General features: G+C 40.1%; 1 protein-coding gene and 1 pseudogene across 11 annotated transcripts in view; both read left to right on the forward strand.

Moving 5' to 3' along the window:
* Nucleotides 1-22,170, forward strand: part of CDK12 (cyclin dependent kinase 12) — a 72,057-nt gene that overhangs the window by 27,487 nt on the left and 22,400 nt on the right. For 6 of the 10 annotated variants that reach the window (XR_013991994.1, XR_013991995.1, XR_013991996.1 and 3 more), the window contains exons 9-15: nt 120-197; nt 1,816-1,932; nt 2,407-2,538; nt 3,992-4,203; nt 5,476-5,928; nt 9,764-10,174; nt 21,621-21,733. Coding sequence is in view for 2 of the 10 variants with exons in the window: in XM_081029261.1 (XP_080885387.1) it covers nt 120-197; nt 1,816-1,932; nt 2,407-2,538; nt 3,992-4,203; nt 5,476-5,928; nt 9,764-10,476 (1,705 nt within the window). In the remaining 8 variants the exon portion in view is untranslated. Of the gene's footprint in view, nt 1-119; nt 198-1,815; nt 1,933-2,406; nt 2,539-3,991; nt 4,204-5,475; nt 5,929-9,763; nt 18,111-21,620; nt 21,734-22,170 lie in introns of those variants that run through there. The other 4 variants (XR_013992001.1, XR_013991999.1, XM_081029261.1 and 1 more) reach the window with 4 other exon arrangements.
* LOC308488464 (small nuclear ribonucleoprotein G-like) lies at nt 1,163-1,387 on the forward strand (annotated as a pseudogene). The gene has a single exon. The product of its transcript is annotated as a small nuclear ribonucleoprotein G-like (transcript).

Genomic DNA, 22,170 nt, shown 5'->3' on the forward strand with positions numbered 1-22,170 from the left:
TAATTTACAACATGGTATACATCAAATGCAGCCTGATAATACTATAAAAGTTTATTGAGACACACTTGAAATAGGCTCCAGGGATTTCTCTTCTGACCTCTCAATTTTACTCTTTCTAGATGCATCCTTGGGGAACTGTTCACAAAGAAGCCTATTTTTCAAGCCAATCTGGAACTGGCTCAGCTAGAACTGATCAGGTACAGCTGTGCATGTGCTCTGAGTGCCCAGGTGTGATAGGTAATCTCATCCCCTAATTTCTAATACTTTTCAGTCTTTCTACTAAATGATTTTATGCTCCTTATGTCCAAGTAAGTTTCTTTTCATTCAATCAGGTTTACCATATATTTTGTCATGGGCTATATATATGTTTAATGAAGTTCTGTTCTACCTACTTTTTAGGTCTTTGCATATTTTTTATTCATAAAAAAATCATGCCATTTTCAGGGTAGCTATATCGTTCGTAGGTTAGATCGAGATCAGATGTATTCAGCAAACATTTATTGAGCCTATTTTGTAACAAATTCCTTTCTCTGTTAAACTTTAGGGTTCAGAAATAAGATAGGTCCCTGCCTTCAAAGAGCTCAGAGTTTAGTAAGTAGTACAGTGTGTAAACAGATAATTATAAAATAGGACCTATAATAGAGGACTTTAGGAAGGTCTAGGGTTAGGGTGGAATTTAGGTTTTTGTTGTTACGGGTTTGTTTGTTTTTTTCCGTAAGATTATAGGAAAGCATATAGCAGGCTAATGTAGACTTTTTTATTTTTTTTTTATTTTTTTTTTTTTGTTTTTTTTTTTTTTTGTTTTGTTTTGTTGAGAGCCCACTGGCCCATGTGGGAATCGAACCGGCAGCCTTCGGAGTTAGGAGCACGGAGCTCTAACCACCTGCGCCACCCGGTCGGCCCATAATGTAGACTTTTTTAAAGATGGTATATAACTCCTTGTTATATAGTAAACTCAATTTTCTATCAAAATTTTAAGTCTTAGGCTCTTTTCTGCCAATTTTTCCTATAGGGACATTATAGGACCAGCTCAGCCCTTTGATATTAACTCTAACTGAACAGAACAAAATTGGTAACAAAAACCTCTGTGGAAGATTAAAAATATGTGGTGAGGGAGGCCACAAATTCCATTTGGTGTCTTTGAGCTCACTGAGTAGGCACCATGAGCAAAGCTCACCCTCCCAAGTTGAAAAAGATTTATGGACAAGAACTTGTTGAAATTACGTGGTGGCAGACATGTCCACAGAATATTGCAGGGGTTTGATCCTTTTATGAATCTTGTGATAGATGAAAGTGTGGTGATCAGGCAGCTAGTGGGCAACAGAACAATGTTGGAACGGTGGTAATTCAAGGAAATAGTATCATCATGTTAGAAGCCTTGGAATGAGTATAAAGAATAGAATGGCTTTGTTCACTAGAGAAATCAACTGCTTCCACATCCGCTCACCACAGCTCCTGTTGTATTTACTGCAATATAAAATTCGAGTCATGTACATTTTCATGTTGAACTTTTTTGTTAAATAAACTTTTACAATAGTCAAAAAAATATATATGTTTTACAAAACCATGTATGTGGATCATTTTGGACTATTGTGCCGGTATTTTCTCTTCGCTAACTGTAACCAGTTTTTTCTGCCCTACTCTTTCTGTCCTTAAAACAGTGAAATCAGATTTTTACCTTGCTTCATGCCCTCTAATTTAATAAGCCAAGATTCCCCAGACCTCAGGAGGTAATCATTTCTGCTTCTAGAGTCTCCAGAATTCAGGATGCTGACTCACTTACTTCCTTGTTCTTGCTTTTTGCTTTGTTTTCAGTCGGCTCTGTGGTAGCCCTTGTCCAGCTGTGTGGCCTGATGTTATCAAGCTGCCATACTTCAATACCATGAAACCGAAGAAGCAATATAGAAGGCGTCTACGAGAAGAATTCTCTTTGTGAGTTTGGCAAAAACATACATCTGTTTTCTCTGTGTTTGGCTTGTGTTTGGACTTCATTTTTTCCTGGCCTAGGGAATTAGTTTTATCCCAATTTATTATGTCAGTGCACCATAGGAAAACATTTTATTTTTGAACAGTGTATGAGTACTGTCACCCCTTTGCAGTTTTCTCTTTTGAAGCCTTTAGATGATAGAAAACCGTTTATTTTTATCAATATGTAAATTTCCTCATAGTGCTTTTGATCTTCCCAAGACAAAAAGAGAACATAACTACTGGCTTCATGTTTTCTACCTGCATTATCGCACTTCATAAATCCTGTGTAGAATCAAATCAGCTTGCTTATTTAGCCAGCTTCCAACCCCTTCTCCACAGTTCTACGTGGAGCTGGAAATTCAGAAACCTTTGACACAAGGTTACAGGTTTAAGAACTATGGGATCATTGTGAACATGTTCTTTCTCTTCTTTCCACAGCATTCCTTCAGCAGCACTTGATTTACTGGACCACATGCTGACGCTAGATCCTAGCAAACGTTGTACAGCTGAGCAGACCCTACAGAGTGACTTCCTTAAAGATGTCGACCTCAGCAAAATGGATCCTCCAGAGTAAGTGCTGGTAGCCATGTAGTGACCCTAAACCTCCCCCTAGGCTTAGGAGATGAGAAATTCAAAATGATACATTTTTTAAAGGAACTACAAATGGCCAAGTCCCAAATAGAGAGGCATCCTTGAGTAGTAGTATTATGGTTGATAAGAGGTTTCATTGCTTTATGTTTTTTTAAAACAAGGAATAGATTTATTTATTCTAATTTGACTCAGCAATCTTCTTTTGTCCCTGGATCCCCAGCATATTGCCCTATAGAGCCTCTTTAAAGGTGTGCCTTCTAGTTTTTGCTCTTAACTCTTCTGTCTTCCTGAATCCCCTATGTCTATAGTGACCATGTGTATCCCATACTTGCAAGGACAGTCTCAGTTTTAAGTAGTTCGCACCACTGTCAGGTCATATATCCTGAATTTTGATATAGAAAATACAGTCTTTGAATGTGTCTTGTCTTTTAGCAGAACCTTACGAATTTCCTATATTCTATAGGATCCTCAGAGGTGTTATACTCACATCTCACATTCTAGCAAGTAAAGTCTTTTACCTTTGAATTTATCACTGACAGCATTTTAGCTTTCATGTCAGTTTTTAGGTGTTTCTTTCTTACAGAAAGACTATGTATCTTAAAGAAATGGATGGGATATTAGTACACGAGTTGGTAGTAACTACAAATCTGATAGATAGTTCCAAAGAAATTTACCGCACTAGAATTTTGATATATTCCATGTGGCTTGAAATACTTAAGCTTTTTACTGAAATTTGGGAGCTCTTGTTACAGAGACATTTTGGCTATGGTAATCTTTATTGTAGTAAGATTTGACCTTCTGGGACTGTTTGTATTATTATGGGAAGTCTGGAAGTATACTGAAATATTCTAATAAACTTCAGCAAATGAAAATGTCTAGTAATGGAAATTCAGTGAGCAGAAAGAAGAAAGAACCACTTTTTTGGTCTTCACAGATCAAATAACACATAAGTTGATTTTACACAGGTGATTTAATCCTGATATACTTGTGTTCCAAGATTTGAATTACCACTTTGGCCTTTTTGTAGATATTAACAAGCCAGTCATCTCTGTGCTGTTTATTCCCAACTGAAACTTGACCAATAAAATTCTCCTTTATTCTTGTTATACCAAGCAAGAATAGTTATAAGACTTAACTATTCGTGTGGAATATGGGCATTTATATAGCAGGTGTTTCTCTGATACTAGTAAGATCCTCATTTCTCACTGTAGAAATCTTTCAAGCTTTTGGACTTTTATTTCCTCAGACTATATATGCCATGATTCCTTTTACATTGGTACTGTTTATTTATTAACCTCTCAGGTTATTTTTATGTTTTCCTTATCCTTTCCATTTCCCACTGCTCTTTGCCTTCCCATTTTAATCTCGTTCCTCTGTTCACTCACTACCACATTCCCACATACAATTTCCCTTTTATTTTGTCTTTTTCCAGCCTCCCCCACTGGCAGGATTGCCATGAATTATGGAGTAAGAAACGGCGACGGCAACGACAAAGTGGTATTGTGGTAGAAGAGCCACCTCCGTCCAAAGCCTCTCGAAAAGAAACTACCTCAGGGACAAGTGCTGAGCCTGTGAAGAACAGCAGCCCAGCACCACCTCAGCCTGCTCCTGGCAAAGTGGAACCTGGGGCTGGGGATGCAATAGGTCAGTGCTGGGATGGATCCTTTGTGCTTTTATTTAAGCACATTCTGGCAGGTTTTGAAAGTCAAATGCAAGGATGTCTGTCTGTCTCTGTCTTTCTCTCTCTCTCGCCACTAAAGTATTAATAAAGAAGTTATATTCTCATTATAGGAAAAATGAGATAAACCAAGTTTTATACATGTGGTGTAAAAAGTCTACAGTAGTTTATTTTCCTTTCCTGAAATAAGGAACACTATATCTCAATTAGATCTGTGGCATAAATCAGTAAATTAGGTAAGCCAAATTTAATTTAAGGTTAGTTCACCCATGGTTCTCTAACACACATACTTTGGAACCCTGTATATGTTAGCTTTGATAAGAACTTCTTAGAATCCAGTCATGTTCAATTACAATTGCTAAATGTAGTTCCATAGACTGTTATCTGATCTAAATATATTCAAAGTGTATAATGATGAACTGTGAGAACAGAGTAGTTCCCCTGTGGTTCCACTAGATTTTCTGAACTACACTTTCTCGTCCCTGTCCACCTACAACAGTGGTTTTCAGTGCTGGCAGCACATTAGTATCGTCTTGAAAGCTTTAAAAATAAACACTCCTGAACCATTTCCAGATCTCTAGGAATGGGACCTGAGACATCTGACTTTCAAAATCTCTCCTAATAATTCTTACAACACTTACTTTTTTTTTTTTTTTAATGGGATATTTTTTTTAAAAAGATTTTATTGGGGAAGGGGAACAGGACTTTATTGGGGAACAGTGTGTACTTCCAGGACTTTTTTCCAAGTCAAATTGTTGTCCTTTCAGTCTTAGTTGTGGAGGGTGCAGCTCAGCTCCAGGTCCAGTTGCCATTGTTAGTTGCAGGGGGCGCAGCCCACCATCTCTTGTAGGAGTCGAACCGGCAGCCTTGTGGTTGAGAGCCCACTGGTCCATGTGGGAATTGAACAGGCAGTCTGCAGAGTTAGCAGCACGGAGCTCCAACCGCTTGAGCCACCGGGCCAGCCCAACACTTACTTTTAAGTGTTGAAAAATCACTGATCTTGAAAAATAAGGGTAAACTGAAATCACTTGTACTCAAAATACAGAGATGTTTCAGTTAGTCCTTGTATTGTGAAGTGATTATATAAAGAATAACAAACTGCGTCATGACAATTTGAGGCATGAAAAAAAAAGACATTTAAAAAGAAACTTTATGCGCTGGATATTATTGCCAGTTGAAGGCGGCAAAGGTTCTTGCCCTGCCTCCTCTTAAATTGGCTTTATTCTCTCTCTCCACAGGCCTCGGTGACATTACACAGCAGCTGAATCAGAGCGAGTTGGCAGTGTTACTGAACCTGCTGCAGAGCCAAACCGACCTGAGCATCCCTCAAATGGTGCAGCTGCTTAATATCCACTCCAACCCTGAGATACAGCAGCAGCTGGAGGCCCTGAACCAATCCATCAGTGCCCTAACGGAAGCCACTTCCCAGCAGCAGGACTCAGAGCCCATGGGCCCAGAGGAGTCTTTGAAGGAGGCACCCCCTGCTTCAGTGGTCCAGCCTTCAGCAGAACAGACGACCCCTGAAGCTTCAAGCACACCAGCTGACATGCAGAATATGTTGGCAGTTCTCTTGAATCAGCTGATGAAAACCCAGGAGCCAGCAGGCAGCCTGGAGGAAAACAACAGTGACAAGAACAGTGGGCCACAGGGGCCCCGAAGAACTCCCACAATGCCACAGGAGGAGGCAGCAGGTAAACAGACCGGTCATGAATCTCGTTGAGCTCAGGTGCTGTTGATCCTCTTAAAAATCTCTTTAACATTTTCTTTTTCACATCAATGGCCTCGTTTTCAGTTTTTCTGTAACCTAGTCTACAGGAGAACATACCACCAAGTGATGTTTTCTTGCCCAGCTTCTTTTATTTAAGTCTCAGAGCTTCTCAAAGCACCTTTCATATACTGGTTGTTTTTCCGTTTCCTAGGAGGTAGGTAAGTAAAGTCCTTGTGTTCTCACCCATGGAAACTACAACCGTAGCTAGTGATGCATCTTGAACCACTGTGTGTATGGTGGCCAACTAGTACTCGTACTTGAAAATCTACCTTCCAAACACACCATCATCAGATTGTACAAAGTCAGTTGTTCTCTAGTGCGGTGGATGTTGGATAACAGAATCTTGCCTAAAAGATATAGTCAAGAAAACCCTAATAAAGTGTTATTGTTAATTTCTGGAAGAATAATTTGGGAATATTTCCAAGTAGATAATTAAAACTATAGTTCCTTTCCAAAAACTAATAGCATGTAAAAATGATTGCTTTAAGGTCTGTGTTCCTGAAAGAGACAGTTGAATGAATTTTAGATTAGGAAGTGAGCATTATTTAAAGAAAAAAAATCTGAAAAAAGGAAATATCTTATACCTTGATCTCACATGACCACAGCATGCACAGTCTGATTCAGTCTGTTTGCAAAATCTTTACTTACCTAAAAGTGTTTTGAACTCCTTGGAAATGTTCACTGTCCATGAAGACCCCATGAGTTGGAGAATGAGAAGAGGTACAAGGGTTGACCAGGTACACTAACCTTCGACTTTAGGGTCCTGCATTCACATTTCATGTGGGATGGTGCAGAATATGCCTTATTTCCACTGGCGTAAGAGTCAAATATATGAGCTATTTTTTCATTATATAAAGCTTTTTAAAACTGGAAGATAACAAATAAAATTAGCCCCCTTACTTTACAGATAGGGAAACCGTAATCCAGGTTTTTAAATTAGCCTGCTTATGGTCCCCCTGCTGGAACCATATTTATTGACAGAGACAGAACTAGAACTCATGTATTCTCTTAATGTTTCTTTTTAATGTTTCTTAATTTACTTTGCTATTCTGTTATGTATTCCAATAGTTTTTAAGAGACTCCAGGACATGGAATAACAGAGAAAGCTAATCTAAAATTAAAGCAGGCCTGTTTGTCTCATCTCATACTCTGATACCCTCCTCCCTGCAAAAACAAAAAATTTCAGCGATAATCAAAATATCTAAAAGAAGTGGTTCAAATTAAATAGCACTAATTGAGCCAACAAGCTATCGGCCAAATGGAGAAATTGAAGTAAAATTCAGGCCTGGCCTATGGCCAAAAATTGCTCAATTTACTTTTCAGAGGAGAGTAAAAATGCCACTCCTAATTATTAAGTCATTCTGGATTTTACAGTTGGTATCTCCTATGTGTCTCTCCTGTTCTTGCTGCTTTCGCCCCTGCTGCCTTATTCAGCCATTTTACTGTTCATTAGCACTTCCACCAGAGGGCAGACTCAATAAGCCAGAGAAGGTGGAAATCTGTCACTTTGGCTACTGTTTAACTACACTATACTTGTTGAGAAAGGGTTATGGTTGAAATCTAAGAGTCAAAAGAAGTTTTTAAGTTATTTATAAATTTCATTAATACCTCCCTCCATCAGTACAAACTGTTATGGATTGGCAATATTGTTAACAATTTAAATCTTATAACAGTATGAGTTTTTTAATGTGATTTTATTTTTAATTCCGTTAAGAAGTTTTATTGACCTTTAATAGTTCTTTATAATTCATCTGCTTTTGCTACTTTGAAATACTTTTCATCCTCTCATACATGTGAAGGAATTTGAGTTCAAGGATTAGTCCTATTAAAACAACTAGGCTATTTACATAAAAGGCAAAGTTTAAATGTGAAAAGTACTACACCTGGAAGAATATAAGTTTAGCTTTGCCCACTTTTGCAGTTGGGTGTTTTTAAAGTTGTTTGCTCTCAGTATTAAAAAAAAATAAATCCTGGTGTTTCATTTTATGTCTTGTCCAAAAATGCTTAAAAATAACTGGTACTATGATGTTTTTATGTAGTGAGATATGTAGTATTGACAGCAAAAAGCTCCAAAATCTAGATGTTTGTAGTCCAATTAGTTCTCCTTTTTCAGGATGTCTACTTTTCAAGTTGTAAGTTCTCCATAGCTAATTTTTTGTCATTAAATTCATTTTTTCCTACCACCTACTCAGCCAGCCAATCTGTCAACAAGTTGCTTGGGTGGGTACTGTATATAGGGTGACCAACTTGTCCCTGTACAGTCCTGGTTTTAAAACTTAAAAGTGGGCAATGTGGGAACCCTCTCAGTCTCAGGCAAATTGGGACTGTTGGTCACCCTACTTGTATGTTACATATAGCACCTGCCTTCATTCTTCCACTGCACAACTTTTGTTTTGTTGTGTTTTCAAAGTGCTTTCATCTGCATGTTAAGGGAATGCATACTTTATTGATTATCTTTGAAAAATATAATTGTGGTAAATATGCTACCAAAATATCTAATTATAAGTAAATAGTTTTTAACTATCTTTGGCTTGTATGAGTAATGAATGACTTTATATTACTAGTTCAGATAATAAAGAATTGACTATGTGGACATTTAAAAATATACTTCCATAGGGAACAAAAAAACTCAATCATTTGGAAGATATCCCAAAACATTAAACCTTTTCTTTCAGCAGCGTGACTCCCAGTTCTCCAAAGGCACTGTTCTGACTGACTGTACTTGGTTTTATGTGTTCTCAAACTCAACGCCATTTTAACTATCTACTTGCCTGTCTTGGCAGGAGTTCATTATCAAACAGTGATTACCTTGCTTATGCAAATTTAGCCAGCAGTGGGGAGAAGAGTCTGGGGAGTGGTTGGAAAAAGTCAAAGATCTGTGGAAAGACAGAGGGTAGTATTAGTTCAATACATTTCTGAATACTCAGTTCTTGTCACTGTCTCCAAGATAAACAGATATTTATTAGCAGCCTATTCTGCATGACATTGCTATAGTAATTTTTCTCATAGCATGGAAAAAATGTGGGAGGTTGAAAAACAATAGAAAGTTATTATAGAAGATTACTTTAGTCTTTATGATTACTGTAACAGAGCTGAATGACAGTATAACGGTTAATATTCTTCAGAATGTGGTTATGGGGAGAGGGGACTAAAGTTTGGAGAAGCACGTGTGTGTATATATGTGATGGTAATGAAAGTTTTTACTTTATTTCATCTTTCCTGTATATTATTTAAGTTCTATTTCAGGTGTTAATCTTATATCATCAAACATTCTGTAAAATGTGTTAGCTAAGTCCATGCAAGGTCTCCTGTTGTACAGCAAGATTATGTCCTAGAAATGTGACCACAGCATGTATATTGTTCCCTCTCATCTTCCTTCTTTCTACTTTATTTTCACTAATGTTTTGATCCAACAGCGAAAAGGGGCGGGAAGGCTGCCAACAACCTACATATTAGAACAGTTCTTTAAGGAAGGAAATGGAGGAAATCTCAGACAAAAATCAGGACAATTGTTTGAAACATACGATCTTTTTACACCGGCTGTTAGATCTAGAATGCAACTGTTTTGCTTTGAATCACTTGATTTTATTTATAAATTGCAATTTCCTGATCCCAAGATTTTATTCTTTATATATGTTTGGTTACTTGTATTGATATATGTTGGGCAGTGTGTATGTATGTATGCGTGTGTGTGTGTTTGTGTTTATAATCACATGTGATTTTTAAGATGGTGTTTAAAAGAAGTAACCCTTCCACAGCATGTCCTCCTCACATTCTTCCACCAGAGAAGAGGCCCCCTGAGCCCCCCGGACCTCCACCGCCGCCACCTCCACCCCCTCTGGTTGAAGGCGATCTTTCCAGCGCCCCCCAGGAGTTGAACCCAGCCGTGACAGCCGCCTTGCTGCAACTTTTATCCCAGCCTGAAGCAGAGCCTCCTGGCCACCTGCCACATGAGCACCAGGCCTTGAGACCAGTGGAATACTCCACCCGACCCCATCCCAACAGGACTTATGGAAACACTGATGGGCCTGAAACAGGCTTCAGTGCCACTGACACTGATGAACGCAACTCTGGTCCAGCCTTGACAGAATCCTTGGCCCAGACCCTGGTGAAGAACAGGACCTTCTCAGGCTCTGTGAGCCACCTTGGGGAGTCCAGCAGTTACCAGGGTACAGGTTCAGTCCAGTTTCCAGGGGACCAGGACCTCCGTTTTGCTAGGGTCCCTGTAGCATTACACTCAGTGGTCGGGCAACCATTCCTGAAGGCTGAGGGAAGCAGCAACTCTGTGGCACATGCAGAGACCAAACTGCAAAACTATGGGGAGCTGGGGCCAGGAACCACTGGGGCCAGCAGCTCAGGAGCAGGCCTTAACTGGGGGGCCCCAGCTCAGTCTTCTGCTTATGGAAAACTCTATCGGGGGCCTACAAGAGTCCCGCCAAGAGGGGGAAGAGGGAGAGGAGTTCCTTACTAACCCAGAGACTTCAGTGTCCTGAAAGATTCCTTCCCTATCCATCTTCCATCCAGTTCTCTCAACTTTTAATGAATTCATTTGCCAGGGCGAGGTAATCATCTGCATTTGGCTACTTCAGAGCTGTCCATTGTATTCCTTGCTCACTTGCTACTAGCAGGCGACTTACAAAATAATGATGTTGGTACCAGTTCCCCCTGGATGGGTTATATAGGAAGAATATTTACTTCAACTCTACCTATTAGATATAAGTAGAGAACATGGAGAGGTCATTAAATTGAAAAGTAAATGTTTTATTAGTTTATTGCCTGCACTTCTCAGCAGAAGAAGAGAACAGTTTCAATTTTGAGATGGTTCAGGAGAGGCTCTCTTTAGGTTTTTTAAGTTTGGGGTTATTTTTTATTTTATTTTTAATTTTTTTTTTTTTTTTTTTTAAGAGAATAGTGTTCAGAAAATTTGAGCTGCTCTAAGGCTTTTGCTGTAAGGAAAAAAGAGTGACTGGCTGATTTAAATAAATGTTTCTTCCTCTCTACCATCTCATATTTTTGCTTTCAAGTAAACTTTTTTTCCCCCATTGAGCATCTTGAACATATCTTTTTTCCAAATAAATTACTCATCCTTAAAGTTTGCTCTGTGTTGACAAAAGACATGCCCCCTCTCCCTGCACATGAAGCAGGTTGTAGAAAGTGGCATTCTTAGGCAAGTAGGTAGGCTTTACCCCATCTTTTTTCCTTGAGTTTTCCTTTCTGTCTCTTTGAGGCATTTGTTTGGAAAAAGAAAAAAAAATCGTTGAGATGCCCAAGAATCTGGGATAATTCTTTACCTTTTTTGAAATAAAAGAAAGGAAATTCAAACTCCTATATTGTTCTCTGTTAACTCTTCAATTCTAAATTTTTTTTGTTCTTGTTTTTTAAAACCATGTTCTGATGGTGAAGTTGATTTATAAATGCAGACAGCCTAGGACATTGCTGCTGAGTTGGGGTTAGAGATGATGCCTCCTTATCTAGAGGGCTAGTAAGAGCAGTTAGCATACTGTTTACACATATATTTTTATGTCAAAAAAAAGTCTTTGAACAGAGCATTGTAATATTGTCAAAGAGGAAAAAATCCTGAAAATACATGGAAATGTAACTTAGTTTAGGGTAGATATTTTTCTGAAGATATATCAATACTTGAGACCTTTTTAAAAAATTTTAAAAGAGCAGACCATGGGGAAAGAACAGTATTGACATATACCCATCTCAGCAGGTATATCCTGCCAGTTCTTTTAGGGATTTTCCTCCAGAGAGATTCGTTTTGGTTTTGGTTTTGGTTTTGGTACAAAGGGTTAAATTAAGATATCATGGCAAGAATTTTGCCTTAGTATAAACAGGAAATGGAAAAGGGAAATGCTTTCAGGGTGGGATAACTTGGGAGGCTTCTCGTTCTGGTTTACATTTCTATGTGAGTACCAGCATATAATGTGTTTTAAAAATACACACATTTATAGAAATTATCTGCACAGACCTAGACATTTGTGAAACGTAGGTTAGCTCCCTTTTTTACAAAGAAAAGGCAAACATGCTTCAGCATCTTGGAGAATAGTTTTCAGAATTCACATTTCATGTTTCAATGCCAAGTTCTTATTAAAAACTACTTGTAAGAGAAAGATGCACTAATAAAAAATGTAAAGAAATGAAAGAAGAACCCTCTTCAGATATTTACATAAAGACTATTTCCCCCCACTGAAATAGGTAGATATCCGGTGTGTGTATTTCTTTATTATTCTCTGGGTTTTGGTCTGGCCTTGCCCTCAGGGCCAAACATTGATTAGAAAGAACCTTCTAGCCATTTTGGCATTGATGGCTTTTTATACCAGTGTGTCCGATTAGATTTGCTAGGCTCACTGACTTAGTATTGGTAAATTGCATTAAAGCTCATTTGAACCTTTTGTCTGTTGACTTCTTAGTCCTCAGACACTGGCCTTTGTGTTTTAGAATACTTGAATTTGAGGCATTGGGCCCCACTCTCCTGTTTTTGATTAAAGAACTTAAGCCTGGGATACTTTCAAAAGTATCTTCAGTGAAAAAAAATGGTTTCCCATCAAATATGAATTTTAAAAAATCTATATATTTTAATTATATTTTGGTTATCGATAGTCATCAATAATGTTTTTCCCTTCCTCTTTCCACCCCTTATTTTTAATTATGCCAAATATTCTAAATAATATACTTAAGTCTCCATTCACCCATCCCTGCTATTAGGGAAGGGGGTGAGTGAGAGAGAGAGAGAGAGTGAGAGAGTGTGTGTGTGTGTGTGTGTGTGTGTGTGTGTGTGTGTGTGTATGATCCCATCTCACCCCCCCCCACCCCCATTTTGGGAGTCTAATCTTTAAGATGAAAAAGAAAAAAAGTGTGGTAATTTTGACTATTTCTAAAAGCAGAGGTAAAAAGAAACTCAAATACCCTGGAATCTATGTGGAGGAAGAACAGGTATTTGTTAATTTTTCAGCTATGTTATCTATAAATGTGATGGAAGTAAAGGTTTGGCAGAAGTTCAACTTGACTATTAGAATATTACATATTAATTATATTCAAAAGTGGGTTATGTTTTGTACCATGGAAGATATTTAGTCCATTAAATACATTATTTTGAACAGATGAGAAATCTGATTCTGTTCATGAATGAGAGGCAAAACTGGTTTGACCATGATCATTTTTGTGGTTTTAAAAACAAATTTACCTGACCCAGTTTCTTTAGGTTTTTCCCCAAGTGTCCATAGGAATGATAAGGATTTGGAAATGACATCAGATCCATAAGTTTAAAAGCAGGACCGTTAGTACAAATTTGTAAGTAGAACTTCTGTTAGCTTATGCCATAGACATCACCCAACCACTTTGTGTGTGTGTGTGTGTGTGTGTATATATATGTATATATATGTATATATACATATATATATATAACATGCATAAATAGTTATAGTTCTAAAATGGTTACCAGCAGGTTTTGAGAGAGAATACTATATCAGAAAAGTGTCAGTTGCCACCTCATTCTCCCTGATTCTGGTTCCTGACACTGTATATTCCTTTCTCTCTCGTTTTGGCCCACTGTCGGGTGTACCTTGTCTATGTATAGATATTTTGTAATATATTAAATTTTTTCTTTCAGTTTATAAAAATGGAAAGTGGAGATTGGAAAATTAAATATTTCCTGTTACTATACCACTTTTGCTCCATTGCATTTACTTCTTAATATGCACCCTTTGAGCAGATCTAACTAGGTATAAAGGGCAATCCCCCCCCCCCCCACTTTATCTTAGGAGTTCTTTGTCTCAGAATTGCTGTAGATTCATAAACTACCAAAAAAAAGTTTTCAGGGTTTGAAGAGGTGCTTCAAAACACTAGACTAGGAACTGGAGAATAAAAAAAGTTGGAGAAAACCGTAAGATGGTTTTAAAAGTAGAAAACAGTTACACTAATAATGATGGTGCCAGATCATCAAAAGAGTTGAGCTTTACGTACCCCAACTCCTGAAAGGAGAGGTAAGTGGGTTTGAGCTCAACTGTTGTAAAGGGCAGTTGGTAAGAGGCTGTTTAGAACAAAGAATAGTCTTTTAAACCAGAAATACCACCACCACCCCTAACCAGTTCGTATGTTACCATGAGTAGGGGTAGCATAGGAACTAAGTTCCTAGCTCTGTTTAGATTTCATGATGCATTGCCAATCCAGGAAGTGAGTCAAAGTTGTTTAAAGCTAAAATTCCTGTTATCTCCAAAATCTTTACTATCTCCACCTGAGGAGATAATTGCTTTCCGGTCTCTTTCATGGTTTAGGACACTGAGAGTTAATTTTTGTCTTGTAGTATGTGCTGCAGTCCAGCTAGTTATAAGTAGACAGCAGGTATAAAACCCATCAGGAGACAGGAAGAAGGGAGATAGGTGTCAGGAAATTATGAGAGGGGTAAGCAGTCATAAAAGGTTAAGGGGTACACCAGAACAAGGACGTTAGGAAGAAGTTGAATTCAAAAACATGGGGATGAGGGTTGCCAGCTTGTTTTTTAATCCTCCAAATTTAAGTATGATATTCCCTTGCCTGTTTACCCAGATGGAGACTGGAGAGCCCAAGATTGTTCAAATCCCTGGAATCCTGTGTTCCTGGTTAACCTCCAGAGAAAAGGAATTCGTTTTTGGTCTTTATATATTGCAAGTTCATGACTAGGAGTGTGAACGTCAACCTACTAGAGAGTATTGTTTCCACTTCCTAGCAGTGGCTATCTTTTCAATTTGGGGCCTAAAAGCTGAGGACCTAACTACCCTGGACTTTTTTCTCTAATACACCCAAGGCGATTTCTAACTGGGAACCCTTTTATGCTGTTCAGTACCTACGTTTCTTAGGCACTATCTTTTCCCAGACAGGCGTCCTTAACTACTAACTGTATGGTAAGGTTAATGCCTCAAGGAAGTTAACAGTTAATGTTCTTGGTGCTGACCTGGGATTTCTGTTGTTATTCAAGATTGTCCCATAGCGTGACTGTTTTTTAGGTATTGAGTTACTTCTCTTCACAACTTGCTCACCTGAAGGGCTAGGTGGAATGGAAGTAAGTAGTCAACCATTCCAAGGGAGAGGTGGAACTGCTTGTTCTGGTTATCCTGAGAGGCAAGGTGAGCATTCCTGGACACTGGTTAATTTTACTGTCCAGGTGTGGCATTTCTCATAGATTTAGGAATACTCTCAATTGAGAGTTGACTGCAAAGTCAGGGTTGACCAACTTTGGGGGGAAGTATGACACGTGAAGGAATTACTGGTGGTACTCTACCACTCCTCACCATGTGCAGCTGTCTCCATCTCCTGTCCACCCACTTCTTTTCATTTACAATTTTTCTCTCTCCTCCCCACTCACCCAACTTGCGTGCTTTGGCCTTACCAGAGGTATTGGTTACTTAACTCCCCCAGGGTATTTAGAGTTATTGCTGCTTCACAGTTTTGAAGGGTAGTGAGAGGCAATTCTGAAGACGAATGTCTACTCCAGAGCCTGAACTTATGGGGTGAGAGGTGAAGGAGAAAGCAAAAAAGAAACAAACGAAAAAAAAACACACCATGCTTGCTTATTGCTGATAGCTGAGAAAGCAGAGTTTAATTTCTGTTGTGTGGGGTACAAGAGATTTTTTTACCAGCCTAGGAAAGACGGAATGTCAACCTTCACTTCATCCTCTTCCCTCATATCCTGAGACTGCTGCTTTTGCTGATGACATTTCTAAGCTCAGTTGCAGATGGTGTCTGTGGGAAGTAAAGCTTGGTGAGAAGAGGGCCCTGCTACCCATGAGGAAACAAATGAAGGTTGCCTTGATGCCCTGGTAATTAATCACTAGGGTGCCTAAACGCTTTGGCCACTGGATTGTCTCATATCTCTGTGTCAAAAATTAGTAGTCCAAGGTTGAGAGAAAGGTTGGTAACGAAATTTTTAATATCTTCTGGATGGGTAGTTGTTAGTGACGCTTTCTGAATATGCAGCCCTCAGTTGCAGCATACTTCTCTGGAATAAGAGGGTACAGCCGTGGAGTAAATTCACTTAGATACAGGTTCCCTAGGACCTGCATCTAAATAGATGGATTTGCGGATGTTTTATTCTGCCATGGTTGTAAACTGAAGATAGGTAATGTTGATAGTTCTAAAGGAATGAAGGACATTTTATCCAAAAGAAAGCGTCCCTGAGGGAGGCAGCATGGAAAGACCTTAAAAAGGCTACAACGCAGCAGACATAGCTAAGTGAACAAAGCCTGTGTCTTAGAGGAAGGGATCTTTTCTTTAAGGAACCTGGTGGGCTGTCGCAACTACGACACTGCCTAATGAGGGACCCCTTTGGTGAGGATCAGCTTGCAGACAACCCGCCCCCCAAGGCTAGTGCAGTTTTGAATGCTTTTAGCCCAGGAGAAAAGAGGCTGAATTCAAAGAGAAAGTTTAGGAGCCTGATCCCTCTTTATAAATTCAGGACCTTCTGAGTTTGGCCTTGTACCAGTATTTATTTGCAAGAGGTCTCATAATGAGAAGGAGATAGAAAGAAGGGAGAACTAGAGTGTCTGGCAGCTCAACTGTAGAAAGAGACTTAGGGTATAATTGCTTATAAAGAAGAGATGGGAGTGTGGGGTGGAAGGAAAAATTATGGTTGGGCTAGTGAAAGTTAAGGGATAATGCCTTAAAGGTTCAAAATTCATTTCAGGGAGGCTCCATCAAAGCACCACTGAGGAAAGAGCTACGCATGATTACCGAAGTGTTACCTTTATGTTTGGAGGTTGGACCTAGAGCCCTTAGGCTGGGGTACATTACAAAGTCTTCCACTAGGGAAGCTAGATTATATTGAGGAAATAATTTATATAGGGACATTTAGCTTAGCACTGCTATCTACGTAGTTCAAGAGGGTAATTCAAGAATAAGGGAATGATATGGATACATCACATTACAAAGTTATTTGTATTTTTGGAATTTTAAAACTCTCCTGCAAGTGTTTTTATGTATTTTAGGTCACTCTGGAAACCAGTATTATTCCACTCCCCTTCGTTTTAGATCCAAGTGAAGACAGTACATAAAAGAGCAAACTAACCAGAATGTTAGAGCTACAAAAGGACATTAGTTTGTCTGACATTAGTTTGTCTAGTTCAGTGCCATCTTTTAGCCAATGGCGGATGGGGGTGGGGTGGGGAGGACAGGCCCAGAAAGAAGAAACCTAAGGTGTTGGGAGAGAACAGGAATTAACATTGTCAGGAAAGTACTATATGTCAGGCACTGTGCTAAGTAAGTGCTTTGCTTTTATTACCTTGATTCTTAAGCACCTGATGCTAAAGGAAAGATTAAAAGGCAAGTTCATCTTATCATCCTAAGCAATAATGGAGGAGATAAAGGGGAGTGGCCAGTCACTTTCCTGTCTAACCACACAGGGCTAAGCTACAGGAAGTGAAGAGTCAGTGTTTTGAGAGTGAGGTTAATCTAAGAAAGTACTCCCTAAATAATAGAGACTCATGAATAACTTCTGTATTCCCAGAAACCGTCCAAAAATATAATGGTCAGAGGTAGGCTAAAGGCAGGGCTGGTAAGGAACAAGATTACTATTACTATTGGGGTTGATTTGCATTCCAGAAATTCAGGTCATGACCTGCGAATATAGGATTAATCTTAGAAATAGGGAACAAAACAGGTCTTCTCATCCTAAAGAGTCTTCAAAGAAAAGTGTTTATATACTATGAATCAAGGAGATAAACAGATTTCTTCAGTGGCCATGTTTTTTTTGTGTTTTTTCCCAATACACTTTGAAGTCATGAAACAACTTGTAATCTTGGAAAGACTTGGTGCCAAGTTCAGTATTGGTAGGGGCAGGTGGCAGCCTGAAAATTGACATTGAGAATAAGATTGTATTCCTTGTAGTTGTTTGCTGTAATATCCCAAGAGTTATCCCATGAGGGCTGCTTCAGTGGGGAGTAGGAATGTTATTAAGCTTAGTCATGTCCTGAGTACAGGGCAACTTCTGGGGGGAAAGTGGGGGAGGGTCCCACCTTTTAGAAGCTTCTGGGTCTAGTGAGAGATGAGTCTCATACTTGTGTGGGAAATGACTGGGGAATTGATATTTATAAGTCAGGTTATAAAATAGTAACCTAGTACAAGGGAAGCCAAAGCAAAAAAATAATTAGAAAAAAGTGGAGTGAACCAGAAAAGATTCTTTGAAGGTAGTGAAGATAGGGAACATGGAACAGAAAAGAGGAAGGTGATTAGAGAGAGAAAACTTATGGAAGAAGGTTTATGTGTGTTTTGTAAAGAAGGCTGTGAATGGATTATAGTCAGGGTGGTACAGAAAAGGAGTGTTAGGAAAAGAGGTGGGGAGAGCGGTCTCTGTTGCCCGAATGAGGAATGGAAACTTGATTTGGTAAGCAGCAACAGCAGAGCGCGATGAGATGAATGTGATGTTGAAGACTTTTGCAGCTGTACGGGTGAAGGAAGCAGGAAAGCTTGCCTAGGATATTTTTGTTCTGGTTCAGATGTGAAGTCCTGAGGGCCTGCACTCGAGTAAGACGGGGAGAAGAAAGGAAGTGGATGGGCTTGTTGATAGTTTGGATGTGAAGGGAGGGATAAAAGATAGCCCGAAGATGATTGCCATTGATGGTGCTGAGAGCTTGGAAAGGGCTACTTTGTTTCTAAGAAGTAGGGAGTGTTTACTTTGTTAACCACTTGATGGGATGTGTCTGTGTTCGGTATTGCATGTCTAGGAGGGAGCACTGCCCCTGAAAAATAGAGCAGCATGTTGGTATGTGCCTAGGTGGTCACCTGTACCCATAACCTTTTCAGGTTGGAAAACCAGGTAAAAGAGAGTTTATTGCTGGGGTGTGCCCACAGACTCCAAGAATGCTATCCCACTTCACATCTGGGAAAGAAAACACGGATTTTTTGCCAGTTTCTTCCCCTTTAATGCTTTGAAATGGGATATGACTAGCCTGTGGCAGCATGTGCCTGTGGAGGCACAATTCTCTGGCTTGATTCTTGGAAGGCCTTTTTCTGTCCCTCCCTGGGGGTCATTTGTATCTCTGGTTCCTGCTCCCAGAGCCATAAAGTGGGAGCCCCCATTTATTAATTGGGTTGGGACTGGGGAGGGGGTCGGCAGGGGACTCTTTAGTGTGGCAGGCGGGGGTCTTCCCGAATGAGCCCATTAGCCAGCCCCAATGGCAGCTGAAACGGGGCCGCCGCCAAGTCCTCTCCGTTTCAAAAACCCTCCATCGCCTGCAGCGGATCAGAACAAGGCCTGCGGGAGCCCTTAGCTTCTGATTGCAGCTGTGAGGAAGGACAAAACAATTTATAGGAAGCCAAGTAGCTCCTGTCTCACTGTCTTCCTTTGTGACTTTGGGGAGGGGGAACATTGGGATGTTGTGTCCCCTCCCCCCAAAGCTTCTGACAAGGCACACAGAGACCTAAAGCAGGAGAGAATAGGAGTGAGTGTGTGCATTGATAGGACATTTATATCAGTGCTCTGGATGTCCTTGCTTGCTTATTCCATCCACACACAGTTGTATTGGATAAGCAGCCACTACTTCTATGGGGCTCTCCAGGGCAAAGCCAAGTATGTGCTCAGACTCTTAAACAGTCTAGGGTGTGTGTTTGGGGGGCACACTTACCAGACTCTTTTGTGCCCCATACACCTGCCTTGTCTCATATCTGCTTTAGCAAGATTTAGAGTTGGATCACCTTCTTAATATCTTTTCTTCCTAATGGAAGGAGTTGGACACTTAAAGGAAGGCCTCTTACTGGGACTCACTTTTTTTGTCCCTTAGTTGAGCCAGCATGAGAAAGGCAGGCATCTACAGGGGAGCTTCTTCCTGCATTGGCCCAGGGAGAAGGTGTGAAGGGCGGGAATGTCTCACTTCTTGATGGAAAGACACTTACAGAATCATAGATGGACAGAACTAGAAAGGGACCCTAGAGATCACCTAATTCAACTTCTCAGAACAGGAAACTGAGGCTTAGTGAAGGGAAGTGCCTTGCCCACAGTCTCATAGTGAGGCAAGATTAGAATCCAAGAGGCCAGAATCTTAACCTACATGAACCCCCAGACTCCTGAGACCCCAAGCTTCCTTAGAAAAGGAAGGTAGGGCTGTCAGATTTTGAGGGGGGAGGGACCGATTGAGGAGGAAAGGTAGATATGAAAAACATTAGTAAAAAAAGTGAGAAGCAATACATATTTTTACCACAAAGACTAATTTTTCAGTGACATGCAAATTGTACAGGTATAATCTTTATTTAGAGTCAAGAGTTCTGATTCATACTGGGAAGCAAATAACAGCCATGGCCAACAATCCTGATGCCCTCAGTTACCCCAAAGTTCAAGGAGCACTTTGCCGCCATTTCTGGGTGTTGGACAGCCAGAAAAGAGACTCACAGGCAATGTGAGGAATTTACCCTAAATCTCAACTCAGGCTTCTTTGTGTTACAATACAGTTATATTAAGAAGCAAAATCAGAAGGAAGGGAGAAACAAAATACATCTCACCTGCTGGAGAACTAAGGGGAGTGTCTGAATAAGTGAGAATGGATTATAGAACTCTGAGTCAAATGTGATATTCTTTGAGGTTACAGGGAAATTAGGGATAAAGGAGCTCTACCCCTCTCCCTTTTCTTGATTCTTTTTTTCCCCATTTTTTTTAGTATTGAGTTGTTGGCTTTCTCCTTTGATGAGGCAGAAGGAAGGTGGTGGGGTGCTCCATAGTGACCTAAAACCTAAATAGCGTGCTCAGGGCACTGACAGGCATGGCAGGTTCTGAAGTCATCTTACTCTGGTGTGGAGACTCCCTTCCCATCTTTGGACCTCCCCCAGACCGGGAGGGACCTTGGAAGTCCCTCCAGTACTTAACGCATATGAGCCTGCGAGCCACTGATGAGCTGAGAAGGCAATGCTGAAGAGTCCTTAAACTGAAAGCAGAATTTTGGAGAAAGAAACACCATTGGGCCGCTTACAGATAGTTACGTGTCTAGGTCAGAGGGGCAGAGGCTCTGTGAAATGAACAAACACTATCTGCTGACAACAAAGAAATAGATCCTAGTTGATAGCATAGGGGGGAATGTGAAGTTGGTCCCCATGCAAATGCCTCCCTACATAGAGAATGTATGACAGACCTACTTGCTCAAATTCCATCAAGTCTGCTCTCCTGCAAACCTCTTTTCTGTTTCACAGGAATTTTTTTTTTTTTTTTTTGCCTCCGAGCCCTTCTTTAAGAAGATGTTTTGGACAAGAGAGCCTCAAATACCAGCTGATATTCTGATCTAAAACTAAATGACCTCCTCCATTCACCTTGCATTACCTTTGCTTTAACCTTGAACCTTCATTGCCCTTTATAATTCTGGGTTGCACAGCTTCTGTTTCGATTGAATTTTTAATCTCTTAAGTACCGTTTTTTACTTTATTGGACTGGGAGCTAGTTCCTTGGAGGTAGAATAGTTATAACTCTGGGAGCATCTTTAAGGTTCAGGAATCCTTCTGGGCTTCATGAATTCAGACTGGAGGGAATTGGAAGAATGGTGACCATCATCATCACTGGTACCTACCAAGGCCATGCTCCTGGGTGAAAAACGAAAGACCCTCTTTGCTGTCTAGTCCCTTAGCCGATGTCTAATGTAACCTGTCATTTTCTTTTTACAGATGGCAACAGCAGGAGGAGGGATGGCCCCTGAGGAATTCGGTGATGTCCATCAGTCAGTCACCTGGTATCCGGAGCCCTGAGAAATTCAGTGTCTGTCACAGACTCAAGCCAGGTAGGGACCTAACGTCAATCAGAGGTCACAGGCCTGCTTTTATAATGAACACACACACACACACACACACACACACACACACACACCTGCCTCAGGGAAGTTTCTTATTCCCAAAGATCTCCAGAGGAGATCCTTAGCTTTTGATTTGACCCTATTATGGTGTCTTACCTTCTTATTAACAACTTCTCCCTCCTGGCTAGAGTGGGTAACCCCGTTTATATTCCCTGACAGTCATTTCATTCCTGTTCTTTCCTCTTGGCCAGCTGTGCTAATACATATTCCTCTATGGTGGGATGCTGAGGTCAGTTACTCTCAGCCTCTCCCCTAAAACACCTGCCTCACTTACCCACCATCTCTTACACACACAGCCCTGCCTTCTTCTTCTTTCCCAAGAAGCTATTTTCTCTCCCTTTATTCTAAGTCAGGATAGGCAGTGT

This window comes from Rhinolophus hipposideros (genome assembly GCF_964194185.1).
Source record: "Rhinolophus hipposideros genome assembly, chromosome: 20".
Classification (NCBI taxonomy): domain Eukaryota; kingdom Metazoa; phylum Chordata; class Mammalia; order Chiroptera; family Rhinolophidae; genus Rhinolophus; species Rhinolophus hipposideros.